The 16,098-nt window shown below is 37.7% G+C and overlaps 1 protein-coding gene across 1 annotated transcript in view; it reads left to right on the top strand.

The window, feature by feature from the left end:
- Positions 1-16,098, top strand: part of igf2bp2b (insulin-like growth factor 2 mRNA binding protein 2b) — a 67,763-nt gene that overhangs the window by 25,619 nt on the left and 26,046 nt on the right. The window contains exon 3 of the mRNA XM_017712148.2: positions 11,043-11,091. Within this exon, the coding sequence (XP_017567637.1) occupies positions 11,043-11,091 (49 nt within the window). The remainder of the gene's footprint in view (positions 1-11,042; positions 11,092-16,098) is intronic.

Below are 16,098 nucleotides of genomic sequence, written 5' to 3'. Positions count from 1 at the left end.
CGAGAGGGTTGCCTCAATGCGAATTAAAATCGCAGAGAGGAAAACTTTGACTGTTGTCTGTGCTTATGCACCAAACAACAGGTCAGAGTATTAGGCCTTCTTGGAGCGAGTGAGGGTGTGCTGGGAACGACTGTCGGAGGCCTGTGCGGTGACTCAGGAGGGGTCGGGGTGGATGCGCCCAAGCTGTATTCGACAAGGGTGGAGAAACTCTGACTTCGAATAAGGATATTGTCGGTTGGTGGAAGGAGACTCCGACCGATAGCTGAACCTCAGATTGAGGAGGAACAGTGTGGATTCCGTCCCGGCCGTGGAACAATGGATCAGCTTTTCGCCCTCTCACAGATTGTTGAGGGGGCATGGGAGTTTGCCAACCCAGACTACATGTGTTTTGTGGACTTGGAGAAGGCTTATGACCGTGTTCCTCGAGATATCTTGTGGGAGGTCCTCCGGGAGTATGGGGTGCTGGGGCTACTACTCCGGGCCATCCAATCTCTGTACTCCCGGAGTGAGAGCTGTGTCCGTATACTCAGCATTAAGTCAGACTCTTTCAGTGTTAGCGTTGGACTCAGCCAGGGTTGTGCTCTGTCTCCACTCTTGTTTGTGATGTTCATGGACAGAGTGTCAGGGCGTAGCCGGGGTCAGGACGGCATTATGTGTGGAAGCCGGAGGGTGGCGTCTCTGCTATTTGCAGATGATGATGTTCTTTTGGCAGAATCACATGGATGCCTCCAGCGCTCGCTGGAGCAGTTTGCAGCTGAGTGTGAAGCGTTTGGTATGCGGATCAGCACCTCCAAGTCTGAGTCCATGGTCTTGGCCCGGAAAAGGATGGCATGCCCACTCAAGGTAAAAGGAAAGGACCTGCCCCAGGTGGAGGAGTTTAAGTATCTTGGGGTCTTGTTCATTAGTGACGGGAAGAGGGATCGTGAGATCGGCCGTAGGCTGGGACAGGCGGCAGCAGTAATGCGGTCACTATACCGGATTGTAGTGGAGAAGAGGGAGTTGAGCCGAAAGGCGAAGCTCTCTGTTTACCGGTCGATCTACATCCCAACCCTCACCTATGGTCATCCGGGAGGAGCTCATTGAGAGGAGCCAGCTGAGGTGGTTCAGGCATCTGATCTGGATGCCCCCTGGACGCCTCCCGGTACAGGTGTTCCAGGCACGGCCTACCGGCACAAGACCCCGGGGTTGTCCTAGGACCCGCTGGAGGGATTATGTCTCCAAGTTGGCCTGGGTCACCGGGAATGAGCTGGAGGAAGTTGCGGGGGACAGGGTCATCTGGGATTCTCTGCTCTCCCAACTGCTACCGCGACCCTGTCTGGACTAGCGGTCAACGATGACGATGATGATGTAATAGCGGATGTCAGGCGGTCTTGAGTTGGGGGTCAGTTTCACTGATGTAAGTTATCTTGCATCTCTAGCTAATCCTAATGCACCTATATTTAGAAAATGCTAATTCAGAGTGCTTTTTTTCTGTGTGGACACTTATGTTCCTATGTACTCATTCATAATCCACCAGTTCTGGTTCAGAGGGACACTTGAAGAAACTGGAAGAGTCACTTGGGTCAAACAGATTCTCGCACAAATGACAAGCATTGTTAACAAAGCTAATACACAAAAGGCTGAGAGAGGCAGAATGCTAATGTTTGGAGTCCTGCGGGATGTTGCTCTATAAGCTACAAGATCGCAGTAGCATGTTAATGGGTGAGCTTGTGCTTTCAGAAGGGCAGGCGGTCTACAGAAATATGCCACGGCTTAATAGAAACTTGACACATTTTCCACAAATGTTTTTTGACGCAGATGTAATTGGTTAAAGGCAGTCTGTTGGGCAATGTTTTTGTTATTATTTTTTAGTTGTTTGTTGACTTTCTATGGGCATACACTTTGTGTGTTTCTATATGCGATTGCCTTGGCCATGAGAGGAAATCTTGTTCTTATTCCATGGACGCTAGCAAAAGGTAGTGTTAAAATTCAAGCCTTGTCTATAGCTTTCGTCACACTTCTCCCTCTAACAGTGCATAGTAGATTAGGAGTGAAAAACGGCCTTGTCAGTCATAGATAGAAAAGTCAGAGAAATGCAGCACCGGTTCTCTTTCACAGTCAATACAAGATGGCAATACTCAGATGATTATATGTATTAAACCTAAAAATATGAATGTATTATGATTGTATTTCATTGCATGTCATATTAGCAATTATTAACTGATAATTAGCACTTAATCATTATTTATGTAATCAGAATGTAAGAAATTAGAATTAGTCATCAGCTCCTGGATAGAAAGATTGTCCTCATTGTTTTGGATGTGGTTTTGTTGTTGTCCTATATTTAGTACAATTCAGCTTTGAAAGAATAGTTTAAATTGACATGATTTTCCACTTGCTTATTAAAGTATTGTCTATACAAAAAAACAACAACATGAAAGTACTTCAAAAAGCTCAGAATTATATTGACAGCAATTTTTACTTCCTTTTACAGGTAACAACATGTCATACAGTGTCAGAAAGCATAGAAATAAGTCTGTTTGAGATTATTGAACAACTGAGTGGTTTCAGGCAAGTGGGTGATGATTTAGGCGTGCAGTTTGATGATAATTACTTACTATTACTTAGCTACATTAGCCTTGTAGTGCAAAACTAAGCAAGTTTGATGTCTAAATTTCACATGTCTTGGCTGATTAACTAAATTCGTGGTAAGAGGGGAAATTGTCTAAACTTGATTTTTCACTGAACTTTTCAGCTTTGCGGCTCAACAAGAGCATTTCATCATTTGATGCCAAAATCTGTTATTTTTCATGTGTTTATCTGATGATGCAAATACATAAACATTTAAAAATGTAGACATTTGGACTGCATCTACCTGGATTGGCACTATGGAGAAATATAACATTTGTAAGGGGTTACAAATAGAGTCAAATTAATAAAGTACAGAAATTTTAGCACAGTAATCTAGCGTCACCTAAACTTTCTGCTTTTCAAGATACCATGAATTGCTGCTGTCAGAAGAAAACCTCATATCTCGGTTTTTCAGTTTTTGACATAACTTGAAAATACCTGTGGCGCCTTGCATTGTGTATAAATTCTGTGAAAAATGGGCCAAAATGACTTGGACAAACGTCTGGTTCCATTGACTTACACTAAAAATAAAGTTTTTTTTCCTTCTCCTGTAAAGTTACCATTTTTAGAGTTATTTTCTGACAACAGCAAAATACATAATCAAATATTTGTATTTATAGAATTATTTATAATCCAAAAAAATAAAAAAATTAACATGATTTCCCCGTTTATAAAATATATGCGCTACATGGCTAAAAGTATGCTGACATCCCTACTGATTATGGAGGTCAGTTTTCAGACATGCTCATTGCTAACAGGGGTATAAAATCAAGCACATAGCCTTGCAGTCTCCATAGACAAACATCAGCAGTAGAATGGGATGTACTCTAGAGCTCAGTGACTCTTAACATGGCGCTGTCATGTTGGTCACAGAGCAAAGCCAATAAAGAGCTTAGCACACATCACATATCCTCTGTTGGTACTGTGTATTCGGGGTTTCATGAAATGGGTTTCCAGTAGAAGAGCAGCTACTCATGAGCCTAAGATCACTAAGTACAATGCCAAGCGTCGGCTGGAGTTTAGAGCAGTGGAAACTTATTCTCTGCAGTGATGAATCACAACTCACTATCTGGCAGTCTGATAGACGAATCTGGATTTGGCAGATGCCAAGAAAGCACTACTCGCTGAAATTCATGTTGCTAATAGAAAAGTTTTGTGGAGGAGGGATGAGACAAATCTGTGCTTCCAACTTTGTGGTGACAGTTCTGAATAGCCCTTTCCTGTTCCAGCATGGCTATTCCCCTGTGCGCAAAGTGAGGTCCATGAAGACATGCTTTGATGAGTTTAGTGCAGAGAATGTGGTTGTTGGGTGTCCACATACTTTTGGCCATGTAGTGTTTATTACATGTATGGTTGGTTTGTCTGACTGGAGTTGAGCCTAATTCTGGACAGCATTCTGAGTAGAGAATCACCTTTGAAAGGAAGATTTAGTCTAGTGTCAGGTTTAACTACTGTATAGGAAACCAGCCCATGTTGCTAAAAGTGTGTAAACTGAAGGATAGTGTATTTATGTCATCTATTTCACGTTATATATTCAGGTATTTCACATGTCTATTCATAGAATTCAGCCGCTACTCATTGGCTTATATTAATCTTTGAATTAAGTGCTTTCACTGTGTTACTATTTTTGAACGCAATTCAGAATCATACCCAAATAATTGTGGCATTTGAAATATTATGATGCATCATAATTATACTGAATTGTTCTGATGGCACTGTGCTTTGAAGGAAGTTGTCTGCATTAGCCTTCACTCCTCCCAGACTGGAGCTGCTGAACGGCACATTGGCCTCGGTCCCTCTGGCAGCCAATTGCGATTGTTATTGGCTGTGGGACATCACCACCTGTGCCCGCTCCAGGGGGTCCACACTCACTTGAACTCGTTACAAGCAAGATTTCCACTTGGCTCGTTTCTTTATCAACATGGCTGCTGTGTTCAGGTGAGGGTTTCAGGTTGACAGTAGAGGCAGCCAAGATAGCCAGACAATTCCCTGCCTATTTTTACTAAGCTGTTTCCCATAAACTACAGCTAAGTTAAAACTGCCGGAATCAGGCTCTTTGAGTTCACCTGCCATGTACGTTGGATCTACGACTGCCAAGTTGATTAAGCAGTGATTAAAGCTGTAAGTGAGTAAAGTTGTTATTGTCTGTCAGATGGACAGGCTGGAGTGAGGTCTGTAGAGGTGATGCAGTGAACTCACTGTAAGTTCATTGTTTACCAACAGGATGCATAGACTTCCTAGTGTAGTTACAATGAGTGACCCTAGAAAACGGTGAAAAACAAATTCACCCCAAACCCCATATTTGACCAAGCCAAAGCATGTCTGGTGTCTGAAATTTGCATATTTAGTTTTTCTCTGGAGCTTCAGTCATATGCAAAAGTTTGGGTGCTCTGGCCAAGTACATGTTTTGTTGATTTTCTGATAAGTTAACACATCATCTACAGCAGGGATATCCAGAATTCAGCCCCAGGGCCAAATTTAGCCTGCTGAAAGATTTTAATTGACCAGTGGCTTCTGTTTTAGAGGGTGTTATAAGTGGCTGGCAAGCTAATGTGTTGCAGTTTTCCCTTTCACCTGATGATGACAGTAGTGCAGTAAAATTACAGCATAATGCTCTGCACTGAGGGGGGGGGGATCAGTTATGTGGTATCACGATGCTGTCTCAACATTATGATGATGGATTGATGGATTTTGTTATAGAGTTGTCAAAATACTTGAATTTTAAACTTTAATACAATACTTTGAGAAGTAGAGTAGCCTTTTGGGAACGTCATGAGCAGCCCATCAGCCCACATCGGCATCAGGATTTGAAGGAATAATCCAGCATTTTTCCGCCTAATCTTTATCTGCTCTACCTGCAGTATACGGTCGATTATCACAAGCATTCCTTTTCAAGTGTTTGTCTCTACTCAGAAAAAAAGAGACTCACAGCACATTTGAAATATTTACCTCTCTAAACATTTGTGTCTATTTTTTAGAAGATTAATGAATATTTCAGTCAAATGTGTTTGTTAGTATGTAGGTATGTAGAGTCATTCTAGTCTAGTTTTTCAGAGGGAAGAATTGATGGTTTGTTACCAGTGGCATGGTGTGGGCAGAGTTTTTTCAGGCTCCACTAATTGCACATGGATGCCAGAAAAGCAAAAGTAACTAAAACTTCTTTTTAACTATCCTATTGCACTGTTCAAAGGTTGAAACTTCACGAAAACAGCTTTGGAAAGACATTCTGTCTCGACTATCGCATGGTAAGAATATAATGGTTGTAGTTTTAAATTTGTGATATATAGACACGTATTTTTATACATTTATTCACAAATTCAGCAACTGCTCATTGACTTCAGTTATAAGTGCACTCTATCCATTGTACTTCAGTCCCTTGTGGCCGCTGTTTAGATACTTTCTCTCTCTCTATCTCTGCCACTCTCGGCTCTGCTCAGACTTCCAGGTCCCTTATGCGCTTATGGGCTTAAGAGACGAAGCAGGAAACCGGGTTAATTCAGCTTAGAGGTGTCTCTGGAAGTGCATGGTGGGGGTATGTGGGGGTGTGTCAGCTCCAGTTGAGTCCAGCCACAGCCCAGGAAGACCTCAGGGGCCAAGAGTTGGCCCAGAAATAGATCTGTGTGATGAAAGCTGCCTTAGATACTGAGCCAGCCTTGACAATCACTCTGAGCAAACTGCCTGAGAAGTAATAAGAGGCATTACCTCAGACAGTGTGTAGTTGGTCAGGTCTTCTGTTTAGGAAATCTCCACCATGTAGGAAGCTTCCTTTTACATTTGAGAAGAACTTTAAAATAGCAGAGAAAATAGGTACTTTCTGGGTTTTTGTCAACTTATTTTTATGTGTTTTGGCACATTAGTTAAAAAAAAAATGACGGAAATGACAAATTAGGGTTGGAAATATGACTGTATTTATCGTGATTGTGGTCAGTCATGTCACAATTAGTTACAAAATGCTTTTCTGAGTATATCATGGATATCATCTTAACTATTACACTGACCAGCTACATGTTAGATTACAGCATGTAATTGGTATTTAGTGCAATGTAGTATGTTGAATATAAAACATTGGATTCATAGTTTTTGTTACGTTTTTTAGTTGCAACCCTACTTTGTCAATTCACACTTATCAGATGTTTGAAAAAATAAATATTGTTGCATATTGTGTATCATGAAAATCTCGTATTTTGACATTTTTGCCATATTGCCCAACTCTACATGCATCACATAGACTTGCCAAACTTTGTATAAAAGTTTGCATGCTCACTTGAATTGGATAACTTTTTACTGTAAAAAAAGAAATTGGTTACAATAGAAATGCATTCTCCAAAATAAATACTATATATGCAAAATAAAAGTTTTATGTTTTTGAATCAGGCAGTAGCTACAAAAATAATATGAGGCAGCAGGTACCAGTTTACTAATATGTAAATTAAAACGTGTCTTTATCTTATCAAAGAAAAAAACATAATGGTAATATTACACAGTGAATGGTTGTGAGCTGCCTGCTGCAGAGCTTGATTTGCCATATTTGCTGGTCTATTTTGTCTATGCCCTACGATGGATAATACTGCCATTAAATTGAACAAAACAGCAAGAAGTAGTCGCTCATTGTATAATAATAATTTGTCCGTATACTAAGCCTACCTTTATGAAAGAGGAGTAGAGTGTAATCTCTTGCACAAAGTTGATGGAAACATTATTCACATAACATTATTGCAACATTCCAGTTGTTTATTTGAATTTGATTCGACAAATGGGTGGAAACCGGGCTATTGTAGTGGCAGCTATGCATTCTCCTCCCCTGTGATTTCCCTGTGGTTCCCTGCGTGCACAGCGTCCAGGCTATATATATTAGTAAAGGCATGTGGGTTGGCTGGTTGACTAATAATTAGGGAATTAACGGTTGATGTTAAAATAAGACCACTGAAGAGAAACATCACCGGTGCTTTTCTGAGTATTTCTAAAATAAGTAAATCTCATGCATCACAGTTTATAGAAACATTGTTTGTGTGCTTATAGTACAACCATGTGGAGGATCTTTAGCTTGATTTATGTTGTTACGTGTGGGTGTTACTGTGGCTATTTGTGGGAACGTAACGTACGTGAGAAAGGAAGTATTCATTTATTGATTTAATTTATGACCTGAACTTTTCCTGTCGCGAAATATTACTTCAGCAGTTTCATTAAGAAGAAGGCAAAGCGCCATTTCTCTGTTGATTGTCTTACTGTAGTTTTTCATTATCTAACATTTAAAATGAGCAAAAATGCAAAAATCCTAATTTAAAGGAGTAAATCAAAGCAAAGAAACCTGAAAATAGGTGAAAAAATAAAACAGATGTCTGGGGCTTTACATTCGTTTAGCAGAGTAATCTCTCGGTTAATCTATATTGTCTATAAGCTGGCTGTCATTTGAAATCTAAGCAAATTTGCTTCTCAACGGCCCAATTGGATTAGGATTGAAAAGGTCTCGTCAGCCTCGGCTCTCCTTTCAGAGGCAGACGGTGCATGCTCCATGTGCATGATGAGGTTAGATTTGCTTATGTGGTTTGTATTACATACTGACACTTATAAACATGGACCAAAGTAAAGAAAAAATTCAAGCTTAAAGTTGGCTGTACTGTTTTTAGCTATGTGACATACATTCACCAGTTTTCAATTTTGTCCTGATCCATCTTCTGTGCTTTTGTTCTAATCCAGTAGGGGCATTAAGAAGCAAATTTGCTTAGATTTCAAATGACAGCCAGCTTATAGATGATATAGATTACTGGCTAAACTGTCGCTTTAATTAAGATTTTACTCCTCATGTGAAACAGATGATTGAAAGAGACTCTACAGTGTCTTAGAGCTGCAGTCTGATAAGCACAGCGGTCATTTTTGAGAGTGCATATTTTATTTAAATAAAACTTTTCATAAATTGCACTTTTAAATAAGATTTTATACTTAAATAAAATGCATGGGCTGTTGCACTACTACTCAAACTGAATTAGTGTCACAGCCCAATGTTTTTGATTTTTGTTTATAATATTTATTATGAGACAACTTATGACAAAACTCTAATTCTAAGTTAGAAGACGTTTTAGTTCCATGATAGACAATTTGTAGTTTTCAACCAAAAAAAGGGTCAAGATTGTGCAAACTGTTGTTTGTTGTATGTAAGGAATGAAAAATGTATCCAAGGAAAAAATATTTGTCTGAACCTTCCAGTAAGAAAGTTCTCGAAACTCACATAGTTGCCAACACCAGCTTAACTCACTCCAGCCAACAGAAAGCCGGTCTTGTTTGCAGCAGTACGAACGAGTTGCCCCAGGTTTCTCTCTTTGCAGCTTTGCGCTGATAGAGGAGCAGTAGCTGGCATGTGTCTGATCTCATTAGTGAAGGTGATGTAGCCCTGTGATCTCGTTACCAAATGATGTAATACGCTACAGATGCAGTGCTACCCAGGGTCAGCCTGTTTACATACAAACTAATACTTACATACGTGTACGTGACCATGTATTTGGCACTTTGTAAAGGCAAATGTCTCCAGTATAGTAGGGAATGTGGAATATTTTGAAAGGGGTGCACTGATAAAATGAGGGCCAGCTCTGATATACAGTATTTTTCATGTGCATATCTGCCAATTCCAAACTGCGACTGGATCCACCTGCATTAGTCTTACCGAGTGAAATTCCCCCTTCCCTAAATGTAGTCTACCAGCCAGGTCATGCTTCTTTAGTTTTATACTGGAGCTGCAAGACTAATGTAACTAACAAATATTGGAAGCTCAAAGTCACCACATAAACCTAAATCATCACATGCTTCAAACTGTGTTGAGTTGTTGAGGAATCACTAACAAACTTGTTTATGTGGTCCCTGACACTGTATGACATACTGTTCTACTAAAATGGTCTTAAGTAAAAGACAGAGTTTCTCTTTCTTGATGGCAGCTAATGTAGTTATGTTATAACTGAAGTTTGGGGAGTGGAACATGCTTGAATCCCCCCTTCTTCCAATCTTACTCCCTATAAATTCACATCCTCACCTTCTGTTCCTGTGACAAAGGGTTCGCCATCCCCACAACCACCCCATCTCCTCTCTGTTCGTCAGTCAGCATCAGTCCTACTACACCTATGAGGGGGGTCTGGCCTTCTAGCTACAGGCAGAAGCTGCCAGAACTCCTGCCCAGGTTCTCAGAGTTCTCCCCCTCCCTCAATCAGTCTTCTCTCATACTACCACCACCATGTTGAAGGCATGATCTGACCTCACAAACTGGTTGTAGCTGTGTGACAAACGTGTACAACCCAAACACCAAACTTTTCTTTGCTGATCAAGGACATTTTGGGTAAGGAGGGGATTGTAGACATGATTTTTGGCTAATTAAGGGTTAGGTTAGGTTGAGAGATGGCACCAAGTAAGGTGCTTCAATTAAAAATAGCTCATTTTAAAGCTAAAACCTATACTTAAGGTTTCAATATCAGTGTCAGACAAGACAAAACGGTGTTGTGCTGTCTCTAGTACAGCACATTGCATCACATTGTATTGTATGCACATGTTAGCTTGTTAGTATGTCAGCTATGTTTAGCTTTTGGCTAAAGTGTTAGATTGCGATTTTATAAAGCTTTTGTTCCAAATATTGTATTTTTATCATGTTGAATGTTCTAATGAACTGAAAACAGAAACATTAACATATTGACGTGAGATACAGTTTTAAGTGCTTATTTTTTTTCTGTATTGAAAAATGTGTCAAATCCAGACATCATAGCAAAAGTGGGCAATATGATGATACTTCATGGTTATTGTGATAAATCATGTCATAGTACACTTTTCTGAGCATACAGTGGATATCGCCAGTGCTTAACGCTGACTCAGAGTGAGCATAATCAGGCCTGTTTAATTGGATTTAGTGCAGTGCAGTTTGTAAAATGTTGAATAAAAGTCATCATAGTTGTAAGTTGCGCCTCTAGTGTTTAACATTATTAATTCTATTATAGTTCTACAGATGAAAATATCCTGAACCAGCAGCAGTGCTAAGCTGTTTGAATACACTTGTCTTCATGTGTGTTTGATCAGGCTAATAGATAGTGTTGCATGGCTGGTGAAGTGAAGTGGTTTTTCTCTGGAGTGGTTTTCTGGAATTGTATTAGGAACAGAGGCAGGTAGAGTTATTTACTTTGACAAGGCGGCCGCAATATATTTTGAAAACAACTATTCTGACGCTTTTGCTTCAAGGGAGAGCATCAGGGTTGCTTAGTGCAGTGCACTGTAATTTCAAATAAATAAGGAGGCTCCTACTGTATTCTTTTGATAACTAAATCAGCCCAGGCTTGCTGACATGAAAAGGAGTTATTGCATGAGTTGAAATAGTACAGCAAAACATGAAATCTAATCTCTCTCCCTCTCTCTCTCTCTCTCTCTCTCTCTCTCTCTCTCTCTCTCTCTCTCTCTCCCTGCAGAAGTCGTAAGATTCAGATCCGGAACATTCCCCCTCACCTGCAGTGGGAGGTAAGCCCTGCTGCTTCTCATTAGCATACAGGCCTGATTTTAAAACAAACAAAAAGAAAAAGTACAGCAAGACTGATTGCTGTCTATTTATAGTCAACTCATCCTGATCGAAATTGCCCTGTTAATTGTGGTTCTCTGCTGAAAGTGAAACATACACTGCATTGTAAGTACAATACCCTTAGAAGCCACAGTGATCACAGGTAACAACAGAAGTGTAGCTCACTGAAACGAACTGTTGAAAATGCAGATTCTGAACTAACCAATACATCATTTGTGTTTGTAAATAGAAGAGGAGATATTTCATTATGAGATTAATCTGATGAAACACTTGGTGTGCATAGTCCTGGTCTATAGATGCTTTTTGTTATTTATCCATTTCTAAAAAATGTCAGAAGACCTGACAGTGCAGATTGTAAATCAAATTTAAATGTAATGTATCTCATATCTATACACTTATGTAATTTAATTCAAATATGTAATGTAAATGAATGTCCCTCGACCTGTTTTAGCATGTAGCATGTAGCATGTTCAAAACCCCTTTAAACAGAGTCCTGAGGACTTGGGCTTCAGCATTTACATGGGCCGTGATTTTGCTTACTCAAATTTTACTTTGGTACCTCTTTAGAGGGAATAGCTTTAGCTGTTCCTAACAAGGGACAGAGCATCGTTGAAAAGAAAAATGAAATAGCATGAAGCCTTTAATTGCTTCAGCTGGTCATAGCAGAGAGATCATACCGATGGCTTATTTTTGGTCTTTATCGGATCACATTCAAGGATTGTTATTGATTTTTATTGAAAGTAACACTAGGCCTCATTCACCGACTGTTCTTAAGAAGAAATTTCTTCTTAAAACTCACTTCTGTGGTTTTCACTATGATTCTGACATTCACCAGTGTTTTCTTATTTGGGATTTGTTCGTAGGTTAGAACAGAATCTACACACACAAGTGCACAAAGGTGTGAACAACAGTGTGATTTAAGAGCACAACATGAATCTGACATAGACTTTTTCTCAGGACCTTTAGGACCTTTCTCAAGAACAAAAATGAGGCTTCATGACTTTTTGTTCTTTATCAAGTTATATTGATGTGTCATTTTTGGTTTGTATTGGATCATATTGATTATTTTTTAGTCTTTATCGGGTCATATTGATGTTTTATTTGTGGTCTTGATCAGAGTGTATTCATGGTTTATGTCTGTCTTTATAAGATTACATTAATGGCTTATTATGGAGTTTATCAGATCATATTGATGGCTTATTATGGAGTTTATCAGATCATATTGATGGCTTATTATGGTCTTTATCAGATCATATTGATGACTTATTACGGTCTTTATCAGATCATATTGACGACTTATTACGGTCTTTATCAGATCATATTGATGACTTATTATGGTCTTTATCAGATCATATTGACGACTTATGGTCTTTATCAGATCATATTGATGACTTATTACGGTCTTTATCGGATCATATTGACAACGTATTATGGTCTTTATCGGATCATATTGACGACTTATTATGGTCTTTATCAGATCATATTGATGACTTATTACGGTCTTTATCAGATCATATTGATGACTTATTATGGTCTTTATCAGATCATATTAATGACTTATTACGGTCTTTATCAGATCATATTGATGACTTATTACGGTCTTTATCGGATCATATTGACAACGTATTATGGTCTTTATCGGATCATATTGACGACTTATTATGGTCTTTATCGGATCATATTGACGACTTATTATGGTCTTTATCAGATCATATTGATGACTTATTACGGTCTTTATCAGATCATATTGATGACTTATTACGGTCTTTATCGGATCATATTGACAACGTATTATGGTCTTTATCGGATCATATTGATGACTTATTATGGTCTTTATCAGATCATATTGACGACGTATTATGGTCTTTATCAGATCATATTGACGACTTATTATGGTCTTTATCAGATCATATTGATGACTTGTTACGGTCTTTATCGGATCATATTGACGACTTATTATGGTCTTTATCGGATCATATTGATGACTTATTATGGTCTTTATCAGATCATGTTGACGACTTATTATGGTCTTTATCAGATCATATTGATGACTTATTACGGTCTTTATCAGATCATATTGACGACTTATTATGGTCTTTATCAGATCATATTGATGACTTATTACGGTCTTTATCAGATCATATTGACGACTTATTATGGTCTTTATCAGATCATATTGATGACTTGTTACGGTCTTTATCAGATCATATTGATGACTTATTACGGTCTTTATCGGATCATATTGACAACGTATTATGGTCTTTATCGGATCATATTGATGACTTATTATGGTCTTTATCGGATCATATTGATGACTTATTATGGTCTTTATCAGATCATATTGACGACGTATTATGGTCTTTATCAGATCATATTGACGACTTATTATGGTCTTTATCAGATCATATTGATGACTTGTTACGGTCTTTATCGGATCATATTGACGACTTATTATGGTCTTTATCGGATCATATTGATGACTTATTATGGTCTTTATCAGATCATGTTGACGACTTATTATGGTCTTTATCAGATCATATTGATGACTTGTTACGGTCTTTATCAGATCATATTGATGACTTATTATGGTCTTTATCAGATCATATTGATGACTTATTACGGTCTTTATCAGATCATATTGATGACTTATTATGGTCTTTATCGGATCATATTGACGACTTATTATGGTCTTTATCGGATCATATTGATGACTTATTACGGTCTTTATCGGATCATATTGATGACTTATTACGGTGTTTATCAGATCATATTGACGACTTATTATGGTCTTTATCAGATCATATTGATGACTTATTATGGTCTTTATCAGATCATATTGATGGCTTATTACGGTCTTTATCAGATCATATTGATGGCTTATTACGGTCTTTATCAGATCATATTGATGACTTATTATGGTGTTTATCGGATCATATTGACGACTTATTACGGTGTTTACCGGATCGTATTGACGACTTATTATAGTCTTTATCAGATGATATTGATGACTTATTATAGTCTTTACCAGATCATACTGACGACTTATTATGGTCTTTATCAGATCATATTGATGACCTATTATGGTCTTTATCGGATCATATTGACGACCTATTATGGTCTTTATCGGATCATATTGACGACTTATTATGGTCTTTATCAGATCATATTGATGGCTTATTATGGTCTTTATCAGATCATGTTGATGGATTATTGTGGTCTTTATCAGATCATATTGATGACTTATTATGGTCTTTATCAGATCATATTGACGACTTATTATGGTCTTTATCAGATCATGTTGATGGATTATTGTGGTCTTTATCAGATCATTATGATGGCTTATTTTTGTTTTTGTCAGATCAATAGATGGCTTATGTTTGCTCTTTATCAGAGCATTTAAATGACTTTTTGGATCTTTATCAGATCATATTGATGGCTTATTACGGTCTTTATCAGATCATATTGATGACTTATTATGGTCTTTATCGGATCATATTGATGACTTATTATGGTCTTTATCGGATCATATTGACGACTTATTACGGTGTTTATCAGATCATATTGAAGACTTATTATAGTCTTTACCAGATCGTATTGACGACTTATTATAGTCTTTATCAGATGATATTGATGACTTATTATAGTCTTTACCAGATCATACTGATGACTTATTATGGTCTTTATCAGATCATATTGATGACCTATTATGGTCTTTATCGGATCATATTGACGACCTATTATGGTCTTTATCGGATCATATTGACGACTTATTATGGTCTTTATCAGATCATATTGATGGCTTATTATGGTCTTTATCAGATCATGTTGATGGATTATTGTGGTCTTTATCAGATCATATTGATGACTTATTATGGTCTTTATCAGATCATATTGACGACTTATTATGGTCTTTATCAGATCATGTTGATGGATTATTGTGGTCTTTATCAGATCATTATGATGGCTTATTTTTGTTTTTGTCAGATCAATAGATGGCTTATGTTTGCTCTTTATCAGAGCATTTAAATGACTTTTTGGATCTTTATCAGATCATATTGATGGCTTATTACGGTCTTTATCAGATCATATTGATGACTTATTATGGTCTTTATCGGATCATATTGATGACTTATTATGGTCTTTATCGGATCATATTGATGACTTATTATGGTCTTTATCGGATCATATTGACGACTTATTACGGTGTTTATCAGATCATATTGACGACTTATTATAGTCTTTACCAGATCGTATTGACGACTTATTATAGTCTTTATCAGATGATATTGATGACTTATTATAGTCTTTACCAGATCATACTGACGACTTATTATGGTCTTTATCAGATCATATTGATGACCTATTATGGTCTTTATCGGATCATATTGACGACCTATTATGGTCTTTATCGGATCATATTGACGACTTATTATGGTCTTTATCAGATCATGTTGATGGATTATTGTGGTCTTTATCAGATCATATTGATGACTTATTATGGTCTTTATCAGATCATATTGACGACTTATTATGGTCTTTATCAGATCATGTTGATGGATTATTGTGGTCTTTATCAGATCATTATGATGGCTTATTTTTGTTTTTGTCAGATCAATAGATGGCTTATGTTTGCTCTTTATCAGAGCATTTAAATGACTTTTTGGATCTTTATCAGATCATATTGATGGCTTATTATGGTCTATCAGATCATATTGACGACTTATTATGGTCTTTATTGGATCATATTGACTACTTATTATGGTCTTTATCGGATCATATTGACGACCTATTATGGTCTTTATCGGATCATATTGACGACTTATTATGGTCTTTATCAGATCATATTGACGACTTATTATAGTCTTTATCAGATCATATTGATGGCTTATTACGGTCTTTATCAGATCATGTTGATGGATTATTTTTGGTCTTTATCAGATCATGTTGAT

This window comes from Pygocentrus nattereri, chromosome 12 (assembly GCF_015220715.1).
Source record: "Pygocentrus nattereri isolate fPygNat1 chromosome 12, fPygNat1.pri, whole genome shotgun sequence".
Lineage (NCBI taxonomy): Eukaryota > Metazoa > Chordata > Actinopteri > Characiformes > Serrasalmidae > Pygocentrus > Pygocentrus nattereri.
The sequence above is the reverse complement of the archived record's forward strand: the minus strand, read 5'-3'. Positions and strand labels throughout refer to the sequence as shown.